The 26,234-nt window shown below is 42.8% G+C and overlaps 1 protein-coding gene across 5 annotated transcripts in view; it reads right to left on the bottom strand.

The window, feature by feature from the left end:
* Window positions 1–359: 359 nt before the first annotated feature.
* EHF (ETS homologous factor) overlaps window positions 360–26,234 on the bottom strand; it is a 51,061-nt gene continuing 25,186 nt past the window's right edge. For 4 of the 5 annotated variants that reach the window (XM_049889424.1, XM_049889425.1, XM_049889426.1 and 1 more), the window contains exons 3-9: window positions 22,425–22,670; window positions 19,204–19,266; window positions 16,380–16,448; window positions 16,198–16,266; window positions 9,067–9,129; window positions 7,552–7,747; window positions 360–7,449 (exon numbers count right to left, since the gene is read on the bottom strand). In XM_049889424.1, coding sequence (XP_049745381.1) covers window positions 7,350–7,449; window positions 7,552–7,747; window positions 9,067–9,129; window positions 16,198–16,266; window positions 16,380–16,448; window positions 19,204–19,266; window positions 22,425–22,670 — 806 coding nt within the window. In that variant the 3' untranslated portion in view covers window positions 360–7,349. The remainder of the gene's footprint in view (window positions 7,450–7,551; window positions 7,748–9,066; window positions 9,130–16,197; window positions 16,267–16,379; window positions 16,449–19,203; window positions 19,267–22,424; window positions 22,671–26,234) is intronic. The other variant, XM_049889428.1, reaches the window with a different exon arrangement.

The following is a 26,234-nucleotide window of genomic DNA, read 5'->3' as shown; positions in this document are numbered from 1 at the left end:
TATGCTTCAAACCTTGAACTGAAACTAACTCTTTAGATCGCCCTGTAGCTAAATAACAAATCACCTCAAAAAATATCACCCATAAGTACAGTGATCGTTTAAAAAATCTCTTACATGAGACTGAACAGTCAACAGTTACTTTAAAACAAAGGTGAGAATGTAAGGGGACAGAGAAACCAGATTAGTGGAAATGGAAAAACCAGAACAGAAATAATGAGAGTGTTCATGCACTGTGAAGAATGTAAGCAATGTCACTGAACGACTTGTGTAGAAATTGTTGAATGGGATCCTAAACTGCTATATAAACCTTCGCCAAAAATACGATAAGATTTTTTTTCTTTTTCTTTTTTTATTGTGCTTTAGGTGAAAATTTACAGCTCAAGCTAATTTCTCACATATTTATACACATATTGTTATGTGACAGTACACTCCCCCTTTCCAACCCGGGTTTCCCATGTCCATCCAACCAACTCCTGTCCCTTTCTGCCTTCTCATCCTGCCTCTGGATAGGAGCTGCCAATTTAGTCCATGCGTCTGTTTGAGTAATAATACAATAAGATATTATTAATAAAATAAAAATAAAATTTTCCCAGGCCAGACAATCTAGTGACAGTGTCAACCTTGTTCACACTAGCAGAATCCATTGCATGACGGCAAACACAGAGATATTTGCTTTCGATCTTTATTTTTTTGTTCTCTACCATTCTTTGTAGCTACCTTTGGTTTCTAAGGCTCACTGGATCTTATTTCACAGGTTAATAGGTTTTCTGGACTACCTCAGCCACTCTGACCTCATCTTCCCCAGACTAGATTCTAGAGCAGTGCTGTCCATTAGAACTTTCTGTGATGAAGGAAATGTTCTATGTCTGCACTGTCCAATACAGTAACCACTAGCCATATTTGGCTATTCAACACTTGAAACTTGGAGAGTGCAGTTAAGGAGCTAAATTTATAACATTATGTACTTGAAATTAATTTAAACTTAAATAACCCCATGCGGCTAGTGCCCATAGTTTTGGACAGATATTTCTAGAGAGTGAAATTTCAAAAGGCTTCATAGTTTCTAAGGAGCCATTTTGCAAGTTCTTTATGATGACTAAACAAATGTATTAATACAAATAAGTAAAGCCCAGCACAGTGAGATTTTTTTTTTTTTCTTAATAAGGAAAAAAAAAAAAAGAAATACATTCAAAGTCAACTTTGATGTGCAGGAATATTACTAGGGTACTTATTTGGCCCAAACATGAAAATACCTCCTGCTCTAAAACTGAGAAGTAATCTCTAAGGACCATCACTTCTCCCACTGTATTCTACACAGTACTGACTCCGCAAAGTCTCGTTTGATGAGAAGTTTTCATTGTCAAATAAGCTTGGGAAACCCGCACACTTTTTCTCTCCCTTGATGAATCACAATGCAGATCAACATAATCAAGGGTCTGAGAAGTCCTACAATAAATAATCCTGTGAGACATTATTTAATTCAGTGTTTCTCAAACTTCTTTAACCATGGAACCATTTGTGAGCGTATGTGTGTGATGTTAGCCTTCTGAGGAACTAGAGAAAAATAAAGGTTAAGAGCATGCACTTTGGGAAAAGGGGACCTCAGGGAACACATGCCAGCTCTACCACTTATTACTAGCTATGTGACCCTGAGAAAGTAACTTATCCTTTCTGACCTTCATTTCCCTCATGTGGAAATTGGGGATAATATCTATTTATCACAGGCTTGTATGAAGATTAAATATAAAAAATTACAGTGGACCCTGTGAGAGCCAGAACTCAACGAGACTGCCTTGTTTTTCTGGGTCTCACAAGTTTTCCCCCTTTGACAGGGTGGAGTCACCACTTTTCTAGAGCTCTCTATTTAGTGGAAAAAATCTGAGTTTTTCTTTTCAGACAGGTTTCCACCTTACGCAGGTGCCGGCTTTTGCAGGTTTTACTGTATATAAAGAGCTTATCAGAGTGCCTGGGACCAAGTGAACCTTCCTAAAATGGTTAGCTATTATTATTTTCACTACAATTTATGAAGCTAAGGAGCTGCATGACTGAGACTTCTGGGCCCAGGGAGAAATGTGTTATGAACTGATGGAGCTCACTTCCTGTCTTGAAATATTTTAGTTAAGTATTGCACTGGAAAGCTGGCCAGGCGAGTGATCTTTTCTACCTCCCTTTGCTCATCCTTTATTAACAATGTACATCCAGCACCAATTGCTCCCCTGCAATCCATTCTCAACACAGCAGAAGTTACACAAAAACTCAGAACATGGCACTCCTCTCACTCAAAGGAAAAACTAGAGCCTTCTCAATGGCATCCAAACTCGTTGTGATCCGATCTCCCAGTGCCTCTCTCACAGCATTTCCTACTGTTGCTTAGTCATGCCAGGAACACCCATCTCAGGACCTTTGCACATGCTAGTCCCCCTGTATGGATCGCTCTCCCCTACTTGTCAACATGGCACCTTCTCTTAGCTCCTCTAGGTCTTTACTGAAATGTTTCCTGCATAAGCCTGCCTAAAGTTGCAGTATACCCCCATGTGTGTCAGCACTCCATACTCCTCTTCCTCACTCTACTTTACTACACAGCTGAGACGCTGTGTAGTGATTTTATTGGTAATTTGTTAATTTTGGCTTCTTGTCTGTTTCCACCCAATTAAGCATAAGTTTTTTTTTTTTTTTTCATGGCAGCAGAGATTTTTGTCTCTTTGTTTCTCTGCCATAACTCAGTGCCTAAGACAGTGCTTGACACACAATAGATGCTCAGTAGAGACTTCTTGAGTAAACGAATGCAGAAACTGCTTATGCTCCATGGCTGTAGACTAAGTGCATTTACTCTAAGTCCAGCTCCGGAGAGCTTGTTGAAGAAGGAAAGACACTTACAGGCTGGTCTACGTGGTTTTTATTAGTGTTTCTGGGACCCACCAAACAAGAAACCGTATTTGGAAAAATATACTTCTTTCACAAAACAGAAATCCTCAATGTGAATTTAACTGAGTAGTTTAAAAGGGCAAGATTTCTGATTTTTAAAAAATAGTGGCAGTTGGGTTGTTTCCCACAAAATTGCCAACCCAGAAACCAAATGGGAAGGAAAGCAAGAATTATGCAGACAGCTATAGAAAGATTAATCCCAATTTAGCTAAACTTGTGAAGGCCTGTACATTTCAGTGGTTTGTAAGTCTCAACGCATTTTTTAAATGCTCTACCTCTTTTCCAGAAACTGAATCCTGAGAGCCAACGCTGAGAATACTTCAGCTCTGGTATTGTGATTGCTATGCTGCTCTTCTGTTCATACAATAAGTATCCACCCAGTACATCAAGCATCTATTACACCCTGTAAAATTACACAAGCTCCTCACATGTAGAGTTCCATGCTGTACACATAGTAGCCACTCAACAAACACTTGTTTTAACTATAGAAGAATAATATAGTTGCCTTTCCCTCTTACTAGTTTACCTTTTTTCCTATTTTATGCATTTGAAAAATAACACACTTGCAAAACTAAAATCTAACATGCCTTACTAACCTTATGAAAAGATTCCTCAGTATTTTTCAAAATGAAAAAAATAAAATAAAAACCAACCCAAAAATACTCAAACATAGAAATGCTTTACATTTAAATAGCAATTTACATCATATAAACATATTCATTATCTTCATTGGTTAAAACAGGTCAAAAGTTCATTACTGGCTTCTTCTACCAGGGATCTCACAGTTCCAAATAAGGCAACAGAATTCTCATCCAACACAGATTGACGTGTGGAACTGAACAGCCTGTTTTTGGTTTCATTTCAGCACAGGTAGGAAGGCAAAGTAAAGAGTCTCACAGTAAAATGTTCATCTAATAGGTAACATGTGCTTGAGGGTTTGGTCCTCATGCTCTTATTCCAGTGTAGAAATGATTCATGTCCCAATTATCGATATGGCCTCCAATCAGAGGAGTTTTCCAGAAGACATTCATTCATTAACTCAACAAATATTGAGTACCTGGGAAAACAGTAGTGACAAGACACAATCCCTGCCCTCAAAGAGCTTACAGTCTAGCAAGGCAAGAACTTTTGAGAAAGGACCAGTGTGCTCAAAAGAAAACATAACCTGAGTCTGCCTGCTCAGAAAGCACATTCAAGAAGCTGTAGGATATGTCCTTGCTCAAGTTTCATCAAGTCAAATATCTAGGATCATCAGATGATCCAGGTCTAGTAAAGTCTTAGCAATACATTTCCTGACTCAGGTTCCCATGAAGACTGCAAATAAGAGCCCAGGCCTTCAGTTTAACAAGAGTTCGAGGAGACCATGCTTTGTGACCATGTGTACATTCTCAAATGAGAAGCTGTGTGTCCCCAAAAGAAGGTGGGTACTCCACCTTATACTGGCTTGTCTCTGGGACTTTGCTCTCCCTTTCAACACCATGCTGGAACGTACTCTGTTCACACCCCAAGTTGGCAGGGCTTGATTACCTTGAGTTCTCCAAGTCACGAACAGCACATAGCAAATGCATCAAACTCAAGCCAAGACAATAGAGAGAGAGTCTGAGAACTTAATACTCCAGCCCATTTAAGCAGGCACCAGGTGCCAAGAAACCATCACTTCCAACAAATAACACAATCTGCTCATTATCAGCAGAGCTGTTCTGATTGGTACTCCCCAGATTCACTTAAAACTACCAGTGATTGCTCTTCAATGGAGAGGTTGCTGAAAGAACCCAGGCCAATTTGGGGGGATGTGAGAAACTTACAAGTTTGGGGAAGGGTGAACTCAGAGAAAGATCTAGCTACTTTGTGTGATGCACAGGGGCAAAGTCAAGGAAGGAACGGCAGAGAGGGAACTGTGAGATGCTCCCCAGAACTTCATACAATTCAGACACACACAGACTTACAAATATTCACTTGTGACACCAATTTCAAATACCTGGATGTTTAAAACATTCTGTGTGAGGGACAGCCAAGTGCTAGGAAGGTCCCACAATTCTTGACTTTTGCTTGAAAAGCAGGGTTTGTCTTTATGCAGCAATGTCTCGTTTGCATAGTCAAGATCTTTGCTGTTCATTATGATTTTTCTCAGCTCCCCTCATAGCTGTTACTTGACAATACCAAGCAACACCTTTGTGGAAGTGACCAAGCTGGGCAGAAATAAAAATGGACAGACTTGCTTGTACCTTCAGGTCATTCATCTCAGTAAGATGGTACTCCCAGAGCACCCACCTTCCTCTCATTATAACTGGGACAAGTTCTTAATTCTTCTTACTTCTGGATACATTACCAACACTTTGCAAACTTCAAATATGATTTGCAGAGCTCCATTGGGTAAGACACTGTAGTAGGTGCTCTATTAATTTATGAAGACCCAGTAGGTTCTACTCCCTCCTCTTGGTACATGTCATCCTCATACTATCGTACAAGGTAAAGAAACAGGATAGAGGACAAAGTCAAGGACACAGGGGACCCAGAGGGAAAGTTGCAAAAGAGATGTGGATTTTCAAATCCGTTTTTTAAAGTGTCTATAGGCTAACCTTTCTACAGATTGCTTGGCCCAATGACAGCTTTCCTGGTACCCCAGAGCAAGAAGGTCCTAAACTCCCTACTGTCACTAGCTCCTGAGCTGAATTTTCTGTTTTCCTTTTCTATTCTTCCTTTCTTTCTTTTCTTCTTTTTTAACATTCCTTTGGATGCAAGTCTAGCCAACAAACCATTCACTTTAGGACAAGTTCAAGTGAGACAGAAGAAAGATGATCTAAAAGAGGAAAGATTATAAGTATTAAAACCCACAAGGATGGATTTCCCCAGAACTCACACAGACTCATATATCCATTCTTGCAAGGATTCCCTCAGCGTGTTCCCATTTCTTCCTTCTGCAATATAACTGTGTCTCTGCATTGTAATTCTAGTGAAAATGTTTTCTATTGTAGCTCATGCTACATAACTATACTTAATTTGTCTGACTTTGGCTCTCATCTGGGGTTCTGAAAATAAGTCCCTCTAGCTATTTCAACCCATTGTCTCAAACTTCCAAAAATTAAAAACAGGTTGACACTGAAGTCTTGCTTTTGCTTCCCTCTAGAGACTAAAAGATGTTACAAATCTTTTTGGCCTGAGAATATACTGCCATCTTTCATCTTGACTGGCTAACTCAGTGGCTCTTACCAGGTGACATTTGGCAAAATCTGGAGACCATTTTGGTCGTCACAGCTGGCGGGTAGAGGTCAGGGATACAGCTAAACATTCGGCAATACATAAGGCAGACCCACAAGAAAGAACTATCCAGCCTCAAAAATGTCAGTAGTGGTGATTAAGAAACACAGGGCTAAAGAGACACAGTAGCAAACTCAGCAGTCACTTCCATACCACCACCTCCTTTTTCCCACTTATTTTTAAGCAGTTGAGATAAAAACAACCAAGGCTGAAAAAAAAAAAAAAAAAAAACCAAACCCATTGCCATGGAGTTATTCTGACTCATAGCGATCCTATAGGACAGAGCAGAACTGCCCTCACAGGGTTTCCCAGGCTGTAAATCTTTACAGAAGCAGACTGCCACGTCTTTCTCCCATGGAGTAGCTGGTGGGTTCGAACCACCGACCTTTCAATTAGCAGCCAAGCTTTTAACTACTGTATCAATGTTAATTACATGTAAGCAGAGGTGGCAATTGAACTTTTTTTAACCAACCATCCAAGGTGGGGGGTGGATTGTCTTGGCATCAGGTAAATCACTTCAGAATGAGTATAAAGCCTTCCCTCCTATTATTCTTCTCACTGATTTAAACACTGGAAGTCATGTGATTACACAGAGATTACAGTCCACCCTGGATTCTGGAAGTCCCCATTCTCCACTCACTGGCTCCTAGAGGGCAGGTTAGGCTTCCCAGCATCCTTCAGGTTTATGACCTTAACTTGAAATCCTGGAGTTCACCTAGCAACCGACCCACCTCTCTTGACAAAGCCGCATGGCTGCTTATGTGCCGAGGATATATCACCTTATTCTGAATCATTTTGCATATAAAAACATTTAATGCCCTCTGATTTTTTTTCTCTTTCTCTTAGCAAGAAGCACGAGGTTACAAACCCAGTTATTCTTGCAGTGGAAAAGAACTTCACAATAGAGACAAAAAACAAATCACAACCTTATACAGCATCATATTTCACAGAAAACTGTGTACGTTAGTTCCCCAGATAGGACATACTTCAAAGTAACAAAATAATTTTATCAACTGTAGTGTTCCTTCTTCCCGTTAGAAGTAGATTTTTTTTTTCTTTTGGTACATAAATATCAGAGAAAAGCCGTCTTTGAAATATTTATGTCCAGGAGTTCTTTGTCATTTATCTGGTATGTGTTTTGGTTTGTGTTCAAAGTGTTGGCAGCTTCAGTTTTCATTTTCTCTCCAACCACGAGCATTCTTCCCGAATTTATATACCAGTCTTCTTCCATCCACACGCTCCAGAATTTCTCTTTTGTAGTAATATCTGCAACAAAGGAAACTGCTTAAGATGGCGGCTCAGATAAGGCTGCTGGGTAAATAACTGGTCGTGTGGCCTCATTGTTTTTAGAGACGGGAAACTCCTCACCTCATAGCGCGGCTGAGTTTTTCGTAGGTCATGCTGCTGTTGTTTTTCTTTTTTCCCCATAGTTGAGCCACAGCCTCTGATTTCAAGAACCTGAAGATGCCCTCAGACCTGTCTTCCCACTTTATTAACCCTGGGTTCTTCTCTGGGTTCAGGAGGATGTCCCGGATGAATTCCCATAAATGAGTCCCTCGAGGATCTGGCAAAAAGAAAAGGGGGTTTATAGTCATTGCCTAGGAGTCAAATGGTTAATGTGTATGACTGCTAAGCAAAAGGTTAGAGGTTTGAGTCCATCTAGAGGTAGACTCTGAAGAAAGGCCTGGCAATCTACTTCCAAAAAACCATCCACTGAAAACCCTGTGGGGCACAGTTCTACTCTGACATACATGCGGTTGCCATGAGTCTGAGTCAACTCAGTGATAACTTTTTTTTTAATTGCCTATGTCATAGCAAAGAAATGGGCAGAGAAAGCATCAAGTTAGAACAAATTTTCCATACAATAGGAGATGCTCAACTCTCCCCTTCTCACCTGGGAAGCCAGGGCCCAGAATCATCAAATATTGGAAATCAAAAGGGCATCTGAAAATGAACTAGTTCAATTTGCTAACTAGCAGCAAAGCCAAATAGGTCTCATAAGACAGGGGGAGTTTCTTCTAACTGCTGCTGACAAATTGTTCCGGATTTATCTCCCCTTGTTATTTCTCTTGAGAACAACTTTCAATCACTTGTATTAGTACCTCAACCAATTTAACTGCTCCTAGAATACATTGGGAAAGGGGGTCATGCAGGAATTTGAAAATGCAGCATAATAAGCATAATAAGGTTAGCAGCTAAGTTCAATTTTACTCCACTAGACTTAGGATGCCCGCACTTGGGGTTGTACTACTTCAGTCCTGTGGGACCACCTGTAGTAGCAGGTAGTAAAGATATCCTATAATTTCTAGATTATGACATCTCAATTTCTTTCTATGTGCCACTCCCCTCCCCGCCCCCTACCAAACTCTGTGTCTCCAATATTTCCATGCTGCCATTTTTTTTATAAGGTTATATTATCAGGAGAAATCCAGCTCCCAAGGAACAGTAGTGAATCTTGAGGATAAACATGCATTTCTTGGAATGACAGCTCCACAAAGTAAGAATTCAACACTTCAGCAAAAGAAAAAATACTAAATTTCAACAGTTTCTTTCAATGTTTCTCCTCGTCACACCTTTTTTTTTTTTTTTTTCTGGGATAGGAAACTCTCTAACCCCATGCCGGCAAGAAGTTTTTATTCACTGGGTGTTTCCATTTTGAAACAAGTTTGACAGAACGAGGAGGAAATACTCAGTGTGCTCCACTTGGAGAAAGGACAGGAGAGGGGGTTACTTGCTAGCAAATCCTGTCTCTATTTTCTCACTCAGTGTGAGAAGAAATGGAGGCAACTAGCAGAGGCAATATTTGTCTAAAACACAATGCCCACCAGTTATATTCAACTCGAAGGGACAGGCCAAAAGCCATCAGAAAGGCAGGCAACTTACTGTGCTTTTTGGTGTGAGACTTTGCAGGGTGGTCTTGTTCCTTTTTCATATCAGGTGACTCTGCTAAGGAGAAAAATGAGAGTCATTTAATTTACATATTTCCTACAATTATCATTTTCATTCATCTATCTACTCATTTAACCAATATTTATTGAGCACCTACTACATGCTAGACACCAAGAATGTGGTACTAAACAAAACAGAGGTATTAAATGCTACAGAGAAAAATAATGCAAGGTAAGAAATGGGGAGAGGAAGCATGGAGGTGCAAGGTAAGAAATAGGGAGAGAAAGCATGGAATTGGGGTGATTTGCAATTTAATATAAGGTGGTCACAGAAGACCTCTCTGATAAGGGGACCCGAAGGATGTGAGGTAGACAACTATACAAAGAGCTCGTGTAAGTGCCTGCCATGAATGCGAACAGCAGGTGCAAAGGCCCTGCAGTCAGTATGTGATTAGTATGTCTGTGGAACAGATGAAAACCAGTGAGCAAAGGGAAGAGAGGTAGGAGCTGAAGTCGGAGAAGTATGAGAGATGCAGATCATTAAGGTCTGTGGGGCTTTGAAAAGACTTAGTTTTTTATTGTGAGAAAAGTGGGAAGCCATTGAAAGATTTAGGTCATTAGAATGTTTTCTGTTTTTTCCCCATAATACAAAAATGTAAATATTTATAACAAAGAAAGATGACTTTTAAGCTGGAGGAGTACCTTTTTTGGCATGCAAAGTTACATTTTAATCAGCCTGACAAAGGGGCCATTGACTGGCCTGAGCTCAGTACAGAGGGCCACAGTGAACTATGGAAACACAGATTAGTTTAACAAATGACTCATTATGGTAACCCTTGAGACTATTACCGAAGAAGAGACAACAGAGGCAGATCTGTGAAATAAAACTCCTTATAAAGAAAACTAAATGATCTACGGATGTGTCGGGGGGGAGGGGGCACTTTGGCTGGTAGGAGGACCAAGAAAAGAGCTTACCAAAAAATGAATATAACATATATCCCACAATCAAAAGCCAGCTAATAGTGCCCAACCACAAGCCGATCCTGTTAAGAAATTCTGACGGTAAAACACAAATCTCTTTCAACCTCATTACATCAGGGCTTCATAACCTAGAATGCTTAGACCCATGTGTGGCATGTGTAGTCTTCAAGGGCATTTTGGAATATCTGAAACTGGAAGCAAAAGGAGACGGCCCATGGCATTCATTAGATTCTCGAGAGTGGTCCGTTACTAAAAAACAGTTTATGAACAACTGACCATTAGCTCCTCACTAGAATGATAAGAGGAATAAAAAAAACCATTGCTGTCCAGTCGATTCTGGCTCATAGCGGCCCTATAGGACAGAGTAGAACTGCCAAGGAGTGCCTGGTGGATTTCAACTACCAATCTTTTGGTTCGCAGCCATAGCTCCTAACCACTATGCCATTATAAAAAAAAAAAAAAATGCCATTATAGCTACTGTTTATTGAGCACTTAAGGAGCTCTGGTGGTGCAATGGTTGAGTGCTCTAATGCTAACTGAAAGGTTGGCAGTTCAAACCTACCCAGCAGCTCTGCAGGAGAAAGACCTGATGATCTGCTCTCATAGAGATTACAGCCAAGGAAACCCCATGGAGCAGTTCTACTCTGCTATATGGGTCTCTAGGAATCGAAGTCGACTCAACGGCACCTAACGACATTGCCCGCTTACTGTGTACCAGGCAGTGCACTAAGCATTTTATATGAATTACCTCATTTAATCCACACAATAACCGTATGAGGTAGGTACTGTGACAGTCCATATTTTACAGCTAGAGAAACTGAGAAACAGAGAGGTCAAATGGCTTGCCTAAAGTCACACAGCCTGAAGGTGAAGCCAGGATGTCCTCCCAAGTAGTTTGAATCCAGAGGCTTTACACGTAACCACTACTCTATGTTGTTTCCAGAGAAAGTGGTCACTTTAGAACATAACAAATAGATTGCACGGAAGTCTTCTCTGTCAGAATCAGGCATGTTTGCCCTGCTTCTGAGCCTCTAGGATTAGTTCTTTCGCCCTCGAGTAGCAAGAAAAAATAATTGCAATTTAATGATTCTGTATTTCCCAACGTGCATGGACCCACTTGCCTATCTGATCACCCAGCTTGTCATGACTCAGGGCTCCCAGCAGTTTCTCCAAAAGTTCACTGGAAGTGTCACAGCAGGCAGGAGGAATGGGATTTCACAAGATCTGGATAGAAGAGAAGCCTTTTCTTCTGGTTAAGAATTTCTCTCCTGACATGTCATCAGAAAGGCCTGCACCTGTCTGAGTTTACTCTGAAATCTGCAAGGACAAATTCACAGGAAATGCAAGGAGCCCTCACTCTCCCTCCCTGTAGGTTGCAGAGTGAGATTGCAACATCCCATCAGGATGTGACAACATTGAGGCAGGTCTGGCACCCAACCTGGTTTCCAAGTGATACATCACTCAAACAGGGCCACGTTGTTCTGCAGACAAAGAGCAGCATTTACCCAGCAGGCCACAAGCAAAGCTCATTGCAAGTGGCATTCAGGAGGGACGCAGGGCCATCATTTCAGAGCCAGGGTTGAGTTCAGAAAAACTTAAGTGTCTCTTAGCTTATTGACCAGCCTATTGTTTATTGGTTCCAAGCTGAACTAGAATCAATTACTTTGGGGTTAAGGTACTTTGGTGAATAAGAGGAAAACCTTGGCCCATTCCCCCCAGTAAAAAGCACATATGTGTACACTCATGAAATTTTGTAACAATTTCAGGGGTTTGTGACCCACTGAAAAGTCTGTACGGAGTCCAGGTTAAAACCCCCAGACTACATAGGTCATGGAAGAATTTTTTCTTTGGGATGTCAGCCATTTACACAGACTAGACACCCATCCAGCTTAGAAAAGACAAAAAAAAAAATGGCCCCACTACCTACCTACGGGTTGACATTTTGAACGTACCCAGTGATACCACGGAAGAAAAGCCCTGGCAATCTACTTCCGTAAAGATTACAGTCAAAAAAAACTCTGCGGAGCAGTTCTGCTCTGTAACACATGGGGTGGCCATGAGTCAGAACAGACTAGACAGCGACTAACAATTAATAGTGGACTTCTATCCATTCAGCTTAGGAAAGACAAAAAGAAAAATCCTCAAATAAAAATGTTTCCATCATTATGAGGGGGAATAAGCAGCCAAAGGCAAAAGAAAACTTGAATTTCTTCTAGCCCTATTTCCCCATCCCTATTTTTTAATGGGCTGGGGCAAGCTGTGGAATCCCTGGCCTGCCTTAGTATCAAAATCTTTTGATCTAAAACCTCACTTTAATATGGTGGCTTCCCCCCATAGTCAAATAAACGTCAAGACCTTTGAAGTGGGCCATGTGGTTAAGTGATTCATTTTGATAAAAGAATGGCTTGCTTTGGGGGAGCTTTCCAGCTTGGCTTTTTCTTGTTCTGCTCCCAGCACTCCAGGCCAGGGTCCAGTCCCGGGCAGGGGCAGCAGCAACTAGGAGCCCTGGGCTTATGGGGCAAGCGTGAGAGCGTGACTTTAGCTAAGCTGCTTCGCAAGAAGTGAAGATTAGACATATTTGCATATGAGTCAGCTGTGAGCCATTTCTTTACGGGATATACAAATCTCAGTGCTATAATAGACTGTGCCACCCTAGCTTTAGGCTCAACAAGTCAGTGGATAAATACATCAAGCCTGAGTTGGCGTGATTGGCTTGAGGACTATCAGGCAAATCAGGAACACTGGCGGCGGCCATTTTATGAAGTTGGCAAATGACAGAGAAATCAAAACAAAGCCTGCTTCCCCACCTTGTTTATCACAGAGGGCATCAGTTTATGGTGAGCCTCACCTTAGTTGGGTTTGTAACTTGCATTAAAACATAGAGAGATATTTAACTGCACTCTATTTTATGGGAGTTTAAAATCTAAAGGCTCAGGTAAATGGCAAAGGTCTTTTTGGGGATTCTGGCCCCATCTGGTAAAGACCAATCTATTCCAACAGGAATTGACTCATAACTAAAAAAACCAAACCTGTTGCCATCGAGTCGACTCCAACTCATAGCGACCCTTTAGGACAGAGTAGACCTGCCTCATAGGGTTTCCAGGGAGCTGCTGGTGGATTCAAACTGCCAACCTTTTGGTTAGCAGCTGTAGGTCTTAACCCTGCACCACCAGGGCTCCAATCGACCTGTACTAGGCTGTAATTGAAGATCCTACTGCGGGGAGGGAAAGCTGCTACTGAGCTTCCTTCTCCAAAGAATTTACCAACCTCAGATCCTGGATTAATTCTTTAAATGATCATTCTGAAAGAGGGGATGGGTTGCTGATCTCATTTTCCAGCTTGTATTGCAATCACAGGATAGGGGCAGGGAATCAAGGGGCAAAGGAAGTAAGGGAAAACAGATTTTATCCCATTTTAAGAAGGACTATTCTCTGGGTGCAGAAGAAAGGCCTGGCCATCTATTCTGAAAGGTCAAGCCCATTGAAAACCCTGTGGAGTGCAGTTCTACTCTGACACACATGATGTCAGCATAGTTGGAATCAGCTCAACAACAATGGGTTTGGTTTTTTCCGTTTGTTTTTGGTGTTCCCTGGGTAGTACAAATGGTTAAGGCACTCAGTTGCTGAGAGGTTAGAGGTTCTAGTCCACCCAGAGATACCTAGGAAGAAAGGTCTGGTGATCTACTTCCAAAAGATCAGCTGTTGAAAATCCTGTGGAACACAGTCCTACTCTGACACACATGGGGTTGCCATGAGTCTGAGTCAACTTGACAGCAACTCGTTGGTTTATTAAAAAATAAATGGACTCAGGAGATAGTGAGTTACCTATTACTGCAAATATGAAAGTAGAAACTGGCTTCTAAGGCCCCTGCCAATTCTGAGATTCTAGAAGGTAAAGTCAGGATATAGTAAAGAGAAGGATGGTCTGGCTTTTAGGCTTCCTAGGTACCTCAAGACCTAAAAAGCCTGAGGCTCAGGAAGTGATTGGTTGAACCTTATTCTTAGTTGGGAACTTTTGCCATAGTCAAGACCCAACCGGAAGGATGTGGGAGGTGACACCTTAGGAAGTTCAAGAGGAAGTCAGAGGGTGACTAGGGTGGTTTCCTCAGCTCTGAAACCCTTGGCCTTGACTGGGTGGCAACCATTGCCACAGAAACTTTTCCCCAGTTGGCTCCAGTTCCCCCAGAAGGACAAATGCACTGCAGAGCCTTTTCAGTGTCTGATCTATTTCCTAATTTCAACAAACACTTAGATTAACACATAATGCTATGGGTGGGGGTGAGGAGAAGGGAAATGAATTGTCCTCCACTCTTAACATCAATTCTAGAGGACTTGAAGCACTTACTGATGAGATTAAAGACTACAGCCTTCAGTATGGGTTACACCTCAACATCAAGAAAATAAAAATCCTTACAACTGACCAATAAGCAGCATTATAATGAATGGAGGAAAGATTGAAGTTGTTAAGCATTTCATTTTACTTGGATCCACAATCAATGCCCATGGATGCAGAAGTCAAGAAATCCAGCAATGTATTCCATTGGGCACATCAGCTGCAAAAGACCTCTGGAAAGTGTTAAAAGGCAAAGATGTCACCTTGAGGACTAAGGTGTGCCTGACCCAAGCCATGGTGTTCAATCACTTCATATGCATGTGAAAGCTGGACAATGAATAATGAAGAAGAATTGATGCCTTTGAATTATGGTGTTGGGGAAGAATATTGAATATACCGTGGACTGCCAGAGGAACAAACAATCTGTGTTGGAGGAAGTACAGCCAAAATGCTCTTTAGAAGTGAGGATGCCGAGACTTCGTCACAAGTACTTTGGACATCTTATCAGGAGGGACAAGTCCTTGATGAAGGATGTCACATTTGGTAAAGTAAAGGGTCAGTGAAAGAGGGGAAGACCTTCAATGAGATGGGCTGACACGGTCACTGCAACAACAGGCCCAAACACAGCAACAATTGTGAGGATGGCGCAGAGCTGGGCAGTGTTTCATTCTGCTCTACATAGGGTCAATATGAGTCGGAACCGACTCAACGGCACCGAACAGCTGAGTCCTGTCTCCTTCCAGGGGCTTGACCTGAACAAACCTCAAACCAAAAGCTTTCATTATTTCAGTTCTCAAAAACTTACATCAACAAAAGCAAAAAAAAAAAAAAACAAAGGAAGGGGTTGTTGTTTGACTTCACACTTTCTTTTACAAAGATTCATTTAAATCCTAGTTCTGAAGTTGCCCCAAATCCAATTCCAGGAGAAGAGCATGTCATTTGTGACTGATGTCTAAGCTCTATTTCATAGACCCAAAGGGATCCAGAAGTTGGCGCCCAGGTCAAGGGACAACATGAAATCCTCTATTCAACTCCTCAGTGTACTCATTCCTATAGTATACATGCAAGTGTACCTATTCGTAAAGGGGAAGTAATCTGAAAGACCCCCTCCCACACTCCCAATGTACTATCTCTCTGGCTTGGTGTAAACTTGATTGAGAGTCATAGGTAGCCTCCAGCTGAATCCAATCTTAACCAAATGGTTAAGATTAGACGTAACTAATGTGAGCATAATTCATGATGTTCAGGTATTCTGACTGATGGGAGAGCCCTGATGAGCCATCTGGGTCAGGCTCAAAAACTGACAAAGTGTTGTGCTTTGGGGGGGGGGTTCCAGAAATTTCCGGCTGCAACCCCTCCACCCAGAGACTGTCACCACAGTTTCATTTACGTCTAAATTCTACTGTTAAACACTCTTTCACCTAAGTCAAATGTAGTTTGTTGAAATTTAAATATAGCTTCCTCCTCCATATGTATTCCAAAGTATAAATAATTTGATATGAACATATAAACAGGTAATTTCCTAAGAAGTTTTTGCTAAAAAAAGAGAGGAAAAGAGTGAACATCCTTGGAGAGTGACTCGCTTCACTGGAGACAAACACTTTATTAGAGGCATCCATGCTGCTTATTTTCAATGTGCAAATATTGGCTCAAAAACAGACTTCTTATAAATGGATAACACCATTTCTTTCCTAGCCTTTTCATGAGAAAGACTCCAGAAAGTGGAAGTGTGGGGTGCTGGTAATTCTCACGAATTCTCAGTAGGTGCTGGCTGGCATTCAGCACACTAAACTTCTCGGTCAGGACAACTTACCAAGAGGAAGGTGACTGGTGGTTGTCATGGAGATCTGGGCCCGGCAGGAAGTTTTGCTGTCCAACAAATCTGTACAATGAAAAGATAAAGGGAATGAAGAGCCCTCTCCTTACAATATAAGGTTGTGGCTGTGACGCAGAACAAGAACGCAAAAGGGCCTTAAGTGTTGGGGAGTTAGTTACCTACTGTGCTACCATAGCTGGTGTCATATAAATAGTTTTCTTCTTTCCAGGTGTTCATGATCGAAGGGTCTGCAAAAAACAGAAAGTGGAACAGCTCTGTGGTCATTTTCCCTTAACTCACTGCTTGTGGAAGAACACAGGGGTTAGTCCTCAGGGAGATTTGGCCACATGCGACTTCATAATATTATCCTTTTTTTTTTTTTTTTTTCAGTTTCCTAGGGGGGAAATGGGCTTTGCTATGGCCCTGGCCATGTATCCTATACCTGTTGCACTTTTAGGAAAGTGGGGGAAGTTACAACAGTGGGATCTTGCCCTAGACCAATGATTTGGTTTCCTGAGAATTTTCTTAGGCTGCACATGGCAGGTGGTATGGTTCCAGAGGCTTGGGGTTGTCTTACATTCTACTATATGTTGATGTTGTTGCTATTGTTAGGTGACATCGAGTCAATTCCAACTCCTAGTGACCCTATAGGACAGAGTAGAACCACCCCATAGGGTTTCCAAGGAGCAGCTGGTGGATTTGAACTGCCAACCTTTTGGTTAGCAGCTGAGCTCTTAGCCACTGCATCACCAGAGCTCCTTCTACTATACAATCACCAGAATATTTGCACACCAGAAAACAAAAGCCTTGTTTGGGACAAATGAATTTACACTAAGGGATTAGTGATTTTCTTCTACTAATATTTTCTTGGGAGAATTAGAGTTGTTTCTTTCAGAAAAGGTCTATTCAGTCTTAGCACAGTTTGTTCGCTGCCAAAGTCTAGAAAGAGTCTCACCTCAAGTTGGGTGACAGCCCCGTTCCTCCAGTGTTTCTTCAATTAGTTTAAGGGGTGACATAACATTCTCAAAATAAAATTAAGGAGGAGGGGAGGAGAGTGTTATGAAATCAAACAAACAACTTTTAAGAGTGGGTACCATTGCCTCATTTCAGAGAAGAAACCATCTGTCCCTCTCTCTCCTCTCTCTCTCTTCGGTGTGCACATTAAACACATCCCACTCTGATTAACTCTTCAGGTTTCAGATTCAAAGGAAACTCCCCTCCACCTACTCCAAATGAAGTCCAACCCCTACACAACCCCCAGATCTGGGCTGATCTCCAAGAGAAGCCTTTTCTTTCCTGGCTGGCCAGGTCCTGTAAGATCTGGTATGAGTGCTCATCTCGTCCCCAGAAGGAACTTCCTGCTTTATCCTCTTCGCAGATCTGGGCTGTCCTCAGCACCCCCTCTGCCCAGGCTCTGAATCTTGGGGCCCAGGTGGCAAGCTGCTGGCTGAGTTTCATTTTGTTTTTACAGCATAAACGGTATAAACCCTGACTCACTGGCTAAGTTCTTCTGTTTACGACATAGAGATTTAGTCGGTATTCTAACTAATAACTACGTGTTTGGACAACCCAAGCCCAATCTCTTGGGGTTACGCCCTCTCTCCTTGTTTGGTCACCTCATACACCTGTTATTGTCTCTGAAAACAAATTGAACCAAAGAGGTTTGGGGGTGTTGGCCCCTCCATGAGCCTCTTATGCCCTCCTCCCAGGGCGGACCTCCTTCTCCACCCTTCAGCTCAGCTTTTCTAAACTGGCAACACAAGAATGTCTAGATGGTCAAGAAGGGATTATCAAGTTATCTGCGACCTCTCCAATACCACCCCTGGCTCCTCCAGTGGGGGATCTGTCGGGTCACTGAGGGGAGTGGGCACCATTCACGTAGCCCAGGCACTGGTGTCTGTGGCAAAGGGCCAGGCTTGGAAAGTTTAATTAACATGTTTAGCAGCTATTGTTTTTTCTTTAGTAATGGTAGCCTAGCCCCCTTATAAGAGAGTAAATAACTACATAGGACCAATTTCGGCCAGCCCCAAGTGACTCACAAATCACCCCAAGGTCAAATTCTATCCTTGGTGACTGGCACGCAACTCTTGGGGAGGCCTGTGGCAAACTTGGCCCTACGTGGCTCCCAGTCTTCGGGGTGTGGACATAGGAGTGGATCCATTAGCAGTGGCAAATTTTAGACAACACAGCTGCACAGTTTATCATGGCCCATGGGCTTTGGGGGACTAGCATAGCCTTCCCTAGACTGAGAGCTCATAGGCCAAAGAAGCTCTGAGGGGTACAAGGCCCAGAGCAACAACTTCTCCCCTCCAGGCAGTTATTACTCCCTCCAAGTCCAACTGACTGACAGAAAATCCCCAGGATAGAGACTGAGGACAAGAGAAGGAGAGAAAAGAGAACAAAACTAAGTATAGATACTGTGGAACTCCAAAATTTGCTCAGAGTCCAGAATATTAACTTTCTTATAAAAAGTACACTAGAAGTTTGGCTCCACAGCTGCCTTTGGACATCCCCACAGAATCTCCCAAGGGCTCCAGAAACTACATTAACTACAGTATCAACATCTTCCTCCTTTTGGGAGGCGAGGGAGCAGAGGAGACATTTTTTTCTTCCTCTCCTCCTCCCCTGCTTTTTCTAACTTGGCCAAGTCCAATCTCCTCACTTATTGTGGTTAGAAGGAAGACCACATTTGATGCTGCATTCTTACTAGACATGAACCTGAATGTTGCCTGGCCAGTGGTGGGAAGCAGGGAAGAGTGGGCAGAGGGGAAGCTCTCCATAAGTCTATAAATCAGAAATAGCTGGCCGTCACTGGCCCCGAGATCAAGGGATAAGGCTCATGGTGGGGTGGCCCATTGGAGACAGCTACGGAAGAGGCCTCCTTGGACTCCCTACCAAAACACTGGGTCCATCCTGCTCCCTGCCCTCTTTCATGTCCCTTCCGGATTGTTCTCCCCGGGGATTTGCCTAGCCAGTTGGCTTCCCTGGTCTGCTACTACTCACCTGTTTGTTCGGTCTTTACAACGACATTGTGTGCAGACTGGAACAGGTCACTGCTGCACTGGCCTGTGAGGGACAGATTGGCAAAGTCAGAAGGGCCCAGATGGAGCCAAAACTTGATCCTTAAACAAGGACAGAGCTGGCATCTTTGAAGAGCTTTGGCCAATTTCACTGCCCATTTGCCTCTATTTGCTTATGAGCAAGAGCTTCCTTCTCAGCCTCTACAAATGCAAGCTTGGAGTCCTGGCCTCAGAAGATCAGTTGCCTAGGACACCACATCCAATGGAATTATTTGGAATTGTATAGGAAAGGCATCCAATATGGCAGAATAGAACTTCAGAAGTCAGGAGACCAGCTTTTCCACTACTAGCTGTGAGGCACTTCTCCTCTCTAGGTCTCAGTTTGTTTCCTCATCTTTAAATTTAGGGGATTAAACTAGATAAAGTCATTAGATGATCTCTAAGGTGTTTGCAATGCTAAGACTTGATACAAAATGAAAATAAAAATATGCAAAAACTAATTTAACTGGCTTACTTCTTTGATATTAAATTTTATCAAGCCCATCTTGATCAGTGAATCCCTGGGTGATGTAAATGTTTAACAGGCATGGCTGCTAACCGAAAGGTTGGCAGTTTGAGTCCACCCAGAAGCTCCTTAGAAGAAAAGCCTGGCAATCTACTTCCCAAAAATCAGCCATTGAAAACTCTATGGAGCACAGTTCTACTCTGACTCACATGGAGTCACCATGAGTGAGAAGTGACTTAACAGCAACTGTATTTTTTTTAATCTTAGAGTAAGTCTATGAGATATGTCTAGATAAATGTAAAAATTCTTCCTTTACATATGCCCTCAGCACATGTACCAGCAGTGCACACCACACATCCTTGTGTTTGCTTACAACTTCTCTCTAACTGTGTTATATCCAAGCGCATATATACACATGAATAAATCTAATATGTTTTTCCTCCCCAGGGAGATTGTAAATAACTCAGTGAAAGAGGTCAGGCCTTTAGCCTTTCTGACCCTCAGTTTTCACATCTGTAAAATGGGTACAATAGTAGTTTTTTCTCATAAGGTCATTACATAAACCAATTCACTTAGGATGCTAGTATAAGTAAACAATAAATGCAAGTATAATATCTACAAAAGGACAAACAACAAAACAAGGATGAGGAACCTGGCTGATCATTAAGAATTCAGTGGCAACAGCAGCATGTGGTGGATCAAACAAGTCATGGAAGGTCAAGGATGGCCACAGCACCTCCCTGGCCTCCCTGCCTTAGGCTTCAATCAGGGCAAAGCTTTAAAGGAGTAGATTTAATTGGAGGTGGGGAGGTAAATGTTTTTAATTCTTCAAGTGTAAGTCTGCTCTTTCTGAAGATTCCTGGGGGTTATTTATAGAGCCTTGTTTGGTTTGGTCCTAGTAAAAGAAAAATGAGCAACCACCACTGCGGGGTGGGTGGGAAGAAGGGAGTGCCAGGGAGCTGAATGAAGTCATCCAAAATGGCGACCACAGCTCCAGGCTCCGAGGCCAAATGGCCGTCCTTCCCACTGTTGAAGGCAGTTGTCAGATGGGTATCTGGCTCCCAGTCCTGGAATTTGTGCTTCCCAATGCCCAGCTACCTGCCCAAGCCCAGGTTCTGCTAATGTGGGTGTGCCTTTTCCAATATGGACAGGCAAGCTCACTATTCTTAGATATCACTGCTTTATAAGATGTCCATAGCTCTCAGAGGAGATAGTTTTTATAGCCATTATCAGAGGAAAATGTCAAAGACATTCTGCAAGATTAGCTGTCTGAGGGATCACAACAGAGGGTCCCGGACAGAGCTGGAGGAAAATGTAGAACAAAACCCTAAGTCACAAAACAAGACTAGACTTACTGGCCTGATAGAGACTGGAGAAACCCTGAGAGCATGGCCCTCAGTACCCTTTTAGCTCAGTAATGAAGTCACTCCTGAAGTTCACTCTTTAGCCAAAGATTAGACAGGTCCGTAAAACAAAACAAGACTAAAGGGGCACGACAGCCCAGGGGTAAGGACTAGAAGCCAGGAGGGGACAGGAAAGCTGGTAATAGTGGACCCAAGGTCGAGAAGGGAAGTGTTGACATGTTGTGGGGTTGGTAACCAGTGTCACAAAACAATATGTATACTAATTGTTTAATGAGAAGCTAGTTTGTTCTGTAAACATTCACCTAAAGCACAACTTAAAAAAAAAAAAAATAGCTGTCTGTCTTGCTGGGTCTTATAAGTTAGTGTAAAATATGTGGATGTTCGAGGACAGAATTGTGACGGTGAGCTGCCCATGTGCTAGGTGAGGCTTCAAGAGAAACATTTTGGGTTTTAAATAGCACCAATTCCAGAAACTACTGCAGGAACATCTCACATGTGTCCACACCAGCATTCTAACCTTTGTTTTGAGTAACACATCTTTTAAGAATCTACCGAAATACTGTGAGCCTTCCTTCCTACCAAAGCACAAACATGAATCCAATCCCACATATCTTTTCATTACCCTTAGACTTCATCATAAGGCCTCTGGTTGGCACAAGTGATTTGTGCTAGATTACTAACCAAAATGTTGGCATTTCAAACCCACCCAGTAGCTCTGCTCCTGTAAAGATGATAGTCCACCCAGTAGCTCTGCTCCTGTAAAGATGATAGCCCACCCAGTAGCTCTGCTCCTGTAAAGATGATAGCCCACCCAGTAGCTCTGCTCCTGTAAAGATGATAGCCCACCCAGTAGCTCTGCTCCTGTAAAGATGATAGCCTAAGAAGTCCTATAGGGCAATTCCACCCTGTGCTATAGGGTTGCTATGAGTCAGGGTTGACCCCACAGCACACACTAACAACGTGACCATCTTTAATAAGCAAGTACTTCTTAAGCACTTGAACAAGTACGTCATTGGGAATTCAACCATCAATCCTGGTGCAAGGGAAAGAAAATAAGATTTTCGGAAAGTGGTAAGCACTCTGGGAATACCTAACTGGCTCTCTTCTTGAAAATTAACATTGCCATAAGGAACAAATTCAATATATAAATAGGCCGGTGTTTATAAGGGATTAGACACACCTCACACCTTAGGCTTTGCTCCTGTTCTCTCACCTCCCTTCTACTTCCCTGTCTTGGGAAACAGTAAACTGGAGGTGAGAACACAGGGATCTTGCTGGCCTTGTTGCCTCCATCTTCCCAGCTGGCCCCCAGTGGGCAGGGAAGGAGATAGTCACCGTTCCACTTGAGATGCTGCAGGTTGCTGTAGAGGAGCTGCCCCGCTGTCCCAGCCGCCTGGGTGAATTCCTGCAAACTCATGCTACAGAGGTGCTCGCCGTTGATGTCGAACTCCTGGAAAGGGATGCAGCTGGCATCGAGTTGGTTGGTGTCCAGAAGGTGCTGGAGCCACTCCCACACCTGGTATTTGGTCCAGTATTGAGGGTGGATTTCGTGCCACTGGCCTCCAAAGAAGCCGCTGGAAACTGCAAAACAGGAGGCCATCCCTTGAGTAACTTGTGATTGTGCCTGGGATTAATCTCAGACACGGGGACGCACTGCTGGCCTTTGATGTCATAGAACATACCAACCACAGTCCATGTGCACCAGTGAAGGGGCTGGGGAGCATGAGCCAGGCTCTGGAAAAGGCTCATGGAAATATGGTTTTCAATTAGTTAACCACCATGTATCTTCATGTCCTCCTAGCATAGTAATACTAACCCCAAGTCGCTCAGTAAGGAGCCCTGGTGGCACAGTGATTAAGTGCTCAGCTGCTACCAAAAAGGTTGGCAGTTCAAACCCGCTGAATGGTTCTGCTGGCGAAAGACCTGGAGATCTGCTCCCATAAAGATTACAGCCTAGAAAACCCTATGGGGCAGTTCTACTCCATCACATGGGGTAATACAAGTCAAAATCAACTTGATGGCACAGAGCAACAACAGGCACTTGGTGAGGAGGATGCAAGACTTTAAGTGCTCTGAGAGCATTCTCCCCCACCACAAAAGAAGTACCATAATAGCTAAAGTGTTGTTATAGTTTAGGCAATTTACTGGATTTTCATCCACACCAAAATATCTCTGTCTCTCCCTTTATCTTGGCCTCCCTCCCTCCTTCTCTCTTTCCTATTTTTTTTTCTCTCTCTTATATATACACACACACAAACACATACATCTAAGCCTCAAACCTTTTTTGACCAAAGATGAGGCCTGAGATTAAGCTTCTTTTCTCTGTAATACCTTTGCTTCCCACCAAAATGCTCCAGATTATTTATCTGCTAACTGTGCTGATAAACCCCACCCTCCCACCCTGCTTATTATAGCTACTGTGATGTCACTGCCCTGCTCAGTCACCTTCAGTAACTGTTTATTATTCACTGAAATTGGGTACAACACTACCACTACCCAGCCAGGCATTGAGGCTCTTCACTAACTATTCTTCAAGTGACCTGTGACTTTTGCCCTATTTCTGTGCTGTCCCTTCAGCCAGTTTATATTCTACCTCTCACTCCCTGTTGAATTCCTACCCATCTTTCAAACTCCAACCACTGCATCAAGCCATCACTGAATCTCCTGACCTTACTGTGAGGACTTGCACTCCGCTGAATCTCCAGGAGACTTGCTTGGTATTTCTCCTGATGGTTTTTGTCATGGTCTACTTTTCATGGCAGTGGTTTGGTGGGATAGGCCTCTGTGTACTGTCTTATTCAACCTTGTATTGTATGCTCAAGGTCATGGACTCCATTTTACTCACCTTTGAAACTCCTATAAAACCTACCTCTGAGCCTTGCCATATTAAGTTCTCACTATATATTTATTTGGAAATCCTGGTGGCGTAGTGGTTAAGTCTTACAACTGCAATCCAAAAGGTTGGCAGTTCAAACCCACCAGGCACTCCTTGGCAACTCTATGGGGCAGTTTTACTCTGTCCTATAGGGTCGCTATGAGTGAAAATCCCCTCGACTATGAGTCAGAATCCCCTCGACTATGAGTCGGAATCACCTTAATGGCAACGGGTTTGGTTTTTTAAATATTTACTTAATGGAATTTGTTGCTGAAGAAGAAATAGCATAGGAATCCGGAAGAGTTGTTAGGTGTATTCACAAGATGCTTAAGTCAAATACCAGTGAAGATATGAAGTTCATTCAAGTCAACAAATATGGCTGAGTCCACTTTGTGCTAACAATCTATGCATCTGACTCCATCATGCTCACTTAGGAGTACATCACGTGGAGTCCATAGATGGCCCAAAACCTGGGGGGATGCCTCTAGGAGCATTTAACAGGGCTGAGAGAGCTCACAGTCCACCTGAAAGCAGAAACTAAGCAGGGGATCTCTCTTCTAGGTAAGGTGAGAGGCAGGGGCTAGGGTAAGACACGATTGCACCCCGCCAAGTTGAAGCACGGAAAACCCAATTAAACTTGACACATATATATTCCCACTAACTCAAGGATAGACCAATAAAGGAAACCAGAGTGCAAGGAAACTGTTCCTTACTCTTTTCTTCAAGGTCATGCTAGATCAGTTCTCCTCGAATTTGACTGCGATTATGAATCCCAGGGACCATTAAAATGCAGATTCTCATTCAGTGGGCCTGCTGAGGGCTCTGATATTGTGCACTTCTAACAAGCTCCCAGGTGATGCTGATGCTTCTGGTCTGTGTACACACCTTGAGTGACAAGGTGCTAAAGAGCTGAGAAAGGTATGACTCCCACAACACCCATGGCCTGGCCTTCAAGACTCCCAGAGGAGAGGCTAAGAGGGGAATATTTCCAACCCAACCCCACTTTTGCTCACCCCTCTCAGAATCCACCCACTACTTTCAAACTTCAAAAACACTAGGAGTAGGAAGTCCATTTCATTTAGAACACGAGGGTGGCAACCATTGGTAATACTGCTACTCACAGTGTATGCCTCATTCCTCATGCCCTTTGCCAAGCAGAAAGCCCTAATATCTTGCCTTGGGCCCTGAAGAGGAAGCCAACGTGGGAGGTGGGAGCAGGGACTGGAAAAATCTAGTCCGATATTTTAGTTATAAAGACATATTCCCAAAAGTACAAACAACAGAGCCTATAATGGATGTTTCCCTTCTCCTACAATTTCTTGGTTTCTCATAGATACAGCTGTTCAAGAACGGGATATATTTTTTTGTGGTTCTCCAAGTCTTTGATCTTTTGTTTCAAAAAATAATTGTGTTTCTACAACTGTGTAGCTATGGATATGCAATTGAAGGGCAACAAACAACTTTCAATAACCCAACCACAGACCTGGAATAATTTCTTCTCCACACTTAATATAATCTAATTAAAGGATAGGTGCTGATGCTGCATCCTATTAGAAATTAGAAACACCAGAGAATTTTGTCTAAAGTTGACTTGGGAGACTCTGCATCAGCCAGGAGACTTCTCAGATTCCTGAAGTTTCAAGAGAAATACTGAAAATCTGATGAGTTCAACCATTCTCTGTTATTCAACTCATCTCTCCTTCCCCATCAATTGTGACCAGGAGTTGGGCCTTCTGGTGCCTTTGGAAGTTAAGAAATAAAGTTGCTTCTAAATTCTACTCCCTGCTAAACTTATTTCCCTAGCTGTCTCCAAAGCAAACAGGAGGAATAATGCTGCCTTAATCTAGGGTCAAGTGGTCTGGGGATCCCAAAGACTTCCCAGTCTGAAGAACCTTCTTGCTCTCTTTGGAATCATTTTTCTAGGTCCCCACAGGGAGGCCTGCAACAGAAAATGTAACTTATCAGGAAGGGCAGTGGTTTGATGGGATGGCAATCGATGATGGGAAGCTCATCTGTTTCAAACTTTCAACTATGTGTGGCTGGGCTTCCAAATTAAAAGAGATGGAGTTCCGCATGTGTCTGCTGGTTGTTGGAGAATATAACCCCTCCATGATCCTCTCAAATCAGTGGCGCAGTGGGTGACCACTAGGCTGCTATCCCAAATGTCAGTGGTTCAAACCCACCAGCTGTTCCATGGGTGAAAGATGTGGCAGTCTGCTTCCATAAAGATTTATAGCCTTGGAAATCCTAAGGGGCAGTTCTACTCTGTC

The sequence above is a fragment of the Elephas maximus genome, chromosome 7 (assembly GCF_024166365.1).
Source record: "Elephas maximus indicus isolate mEleMax1 chromosome 7, mEleMax1 primary haplotype, whole genome shotgun sequence".
Classification (NCBI taxonomy): Eukaryota; Metazoa; Chordata; class Mammalia; order Proboscidea; family Elephantidae; genus Elephas; species Elephas maximus.
Note: the sequence above shows the minus strand (reverse complement) of the source record. Positions and strands in the feature narration are given on the sequence as shown.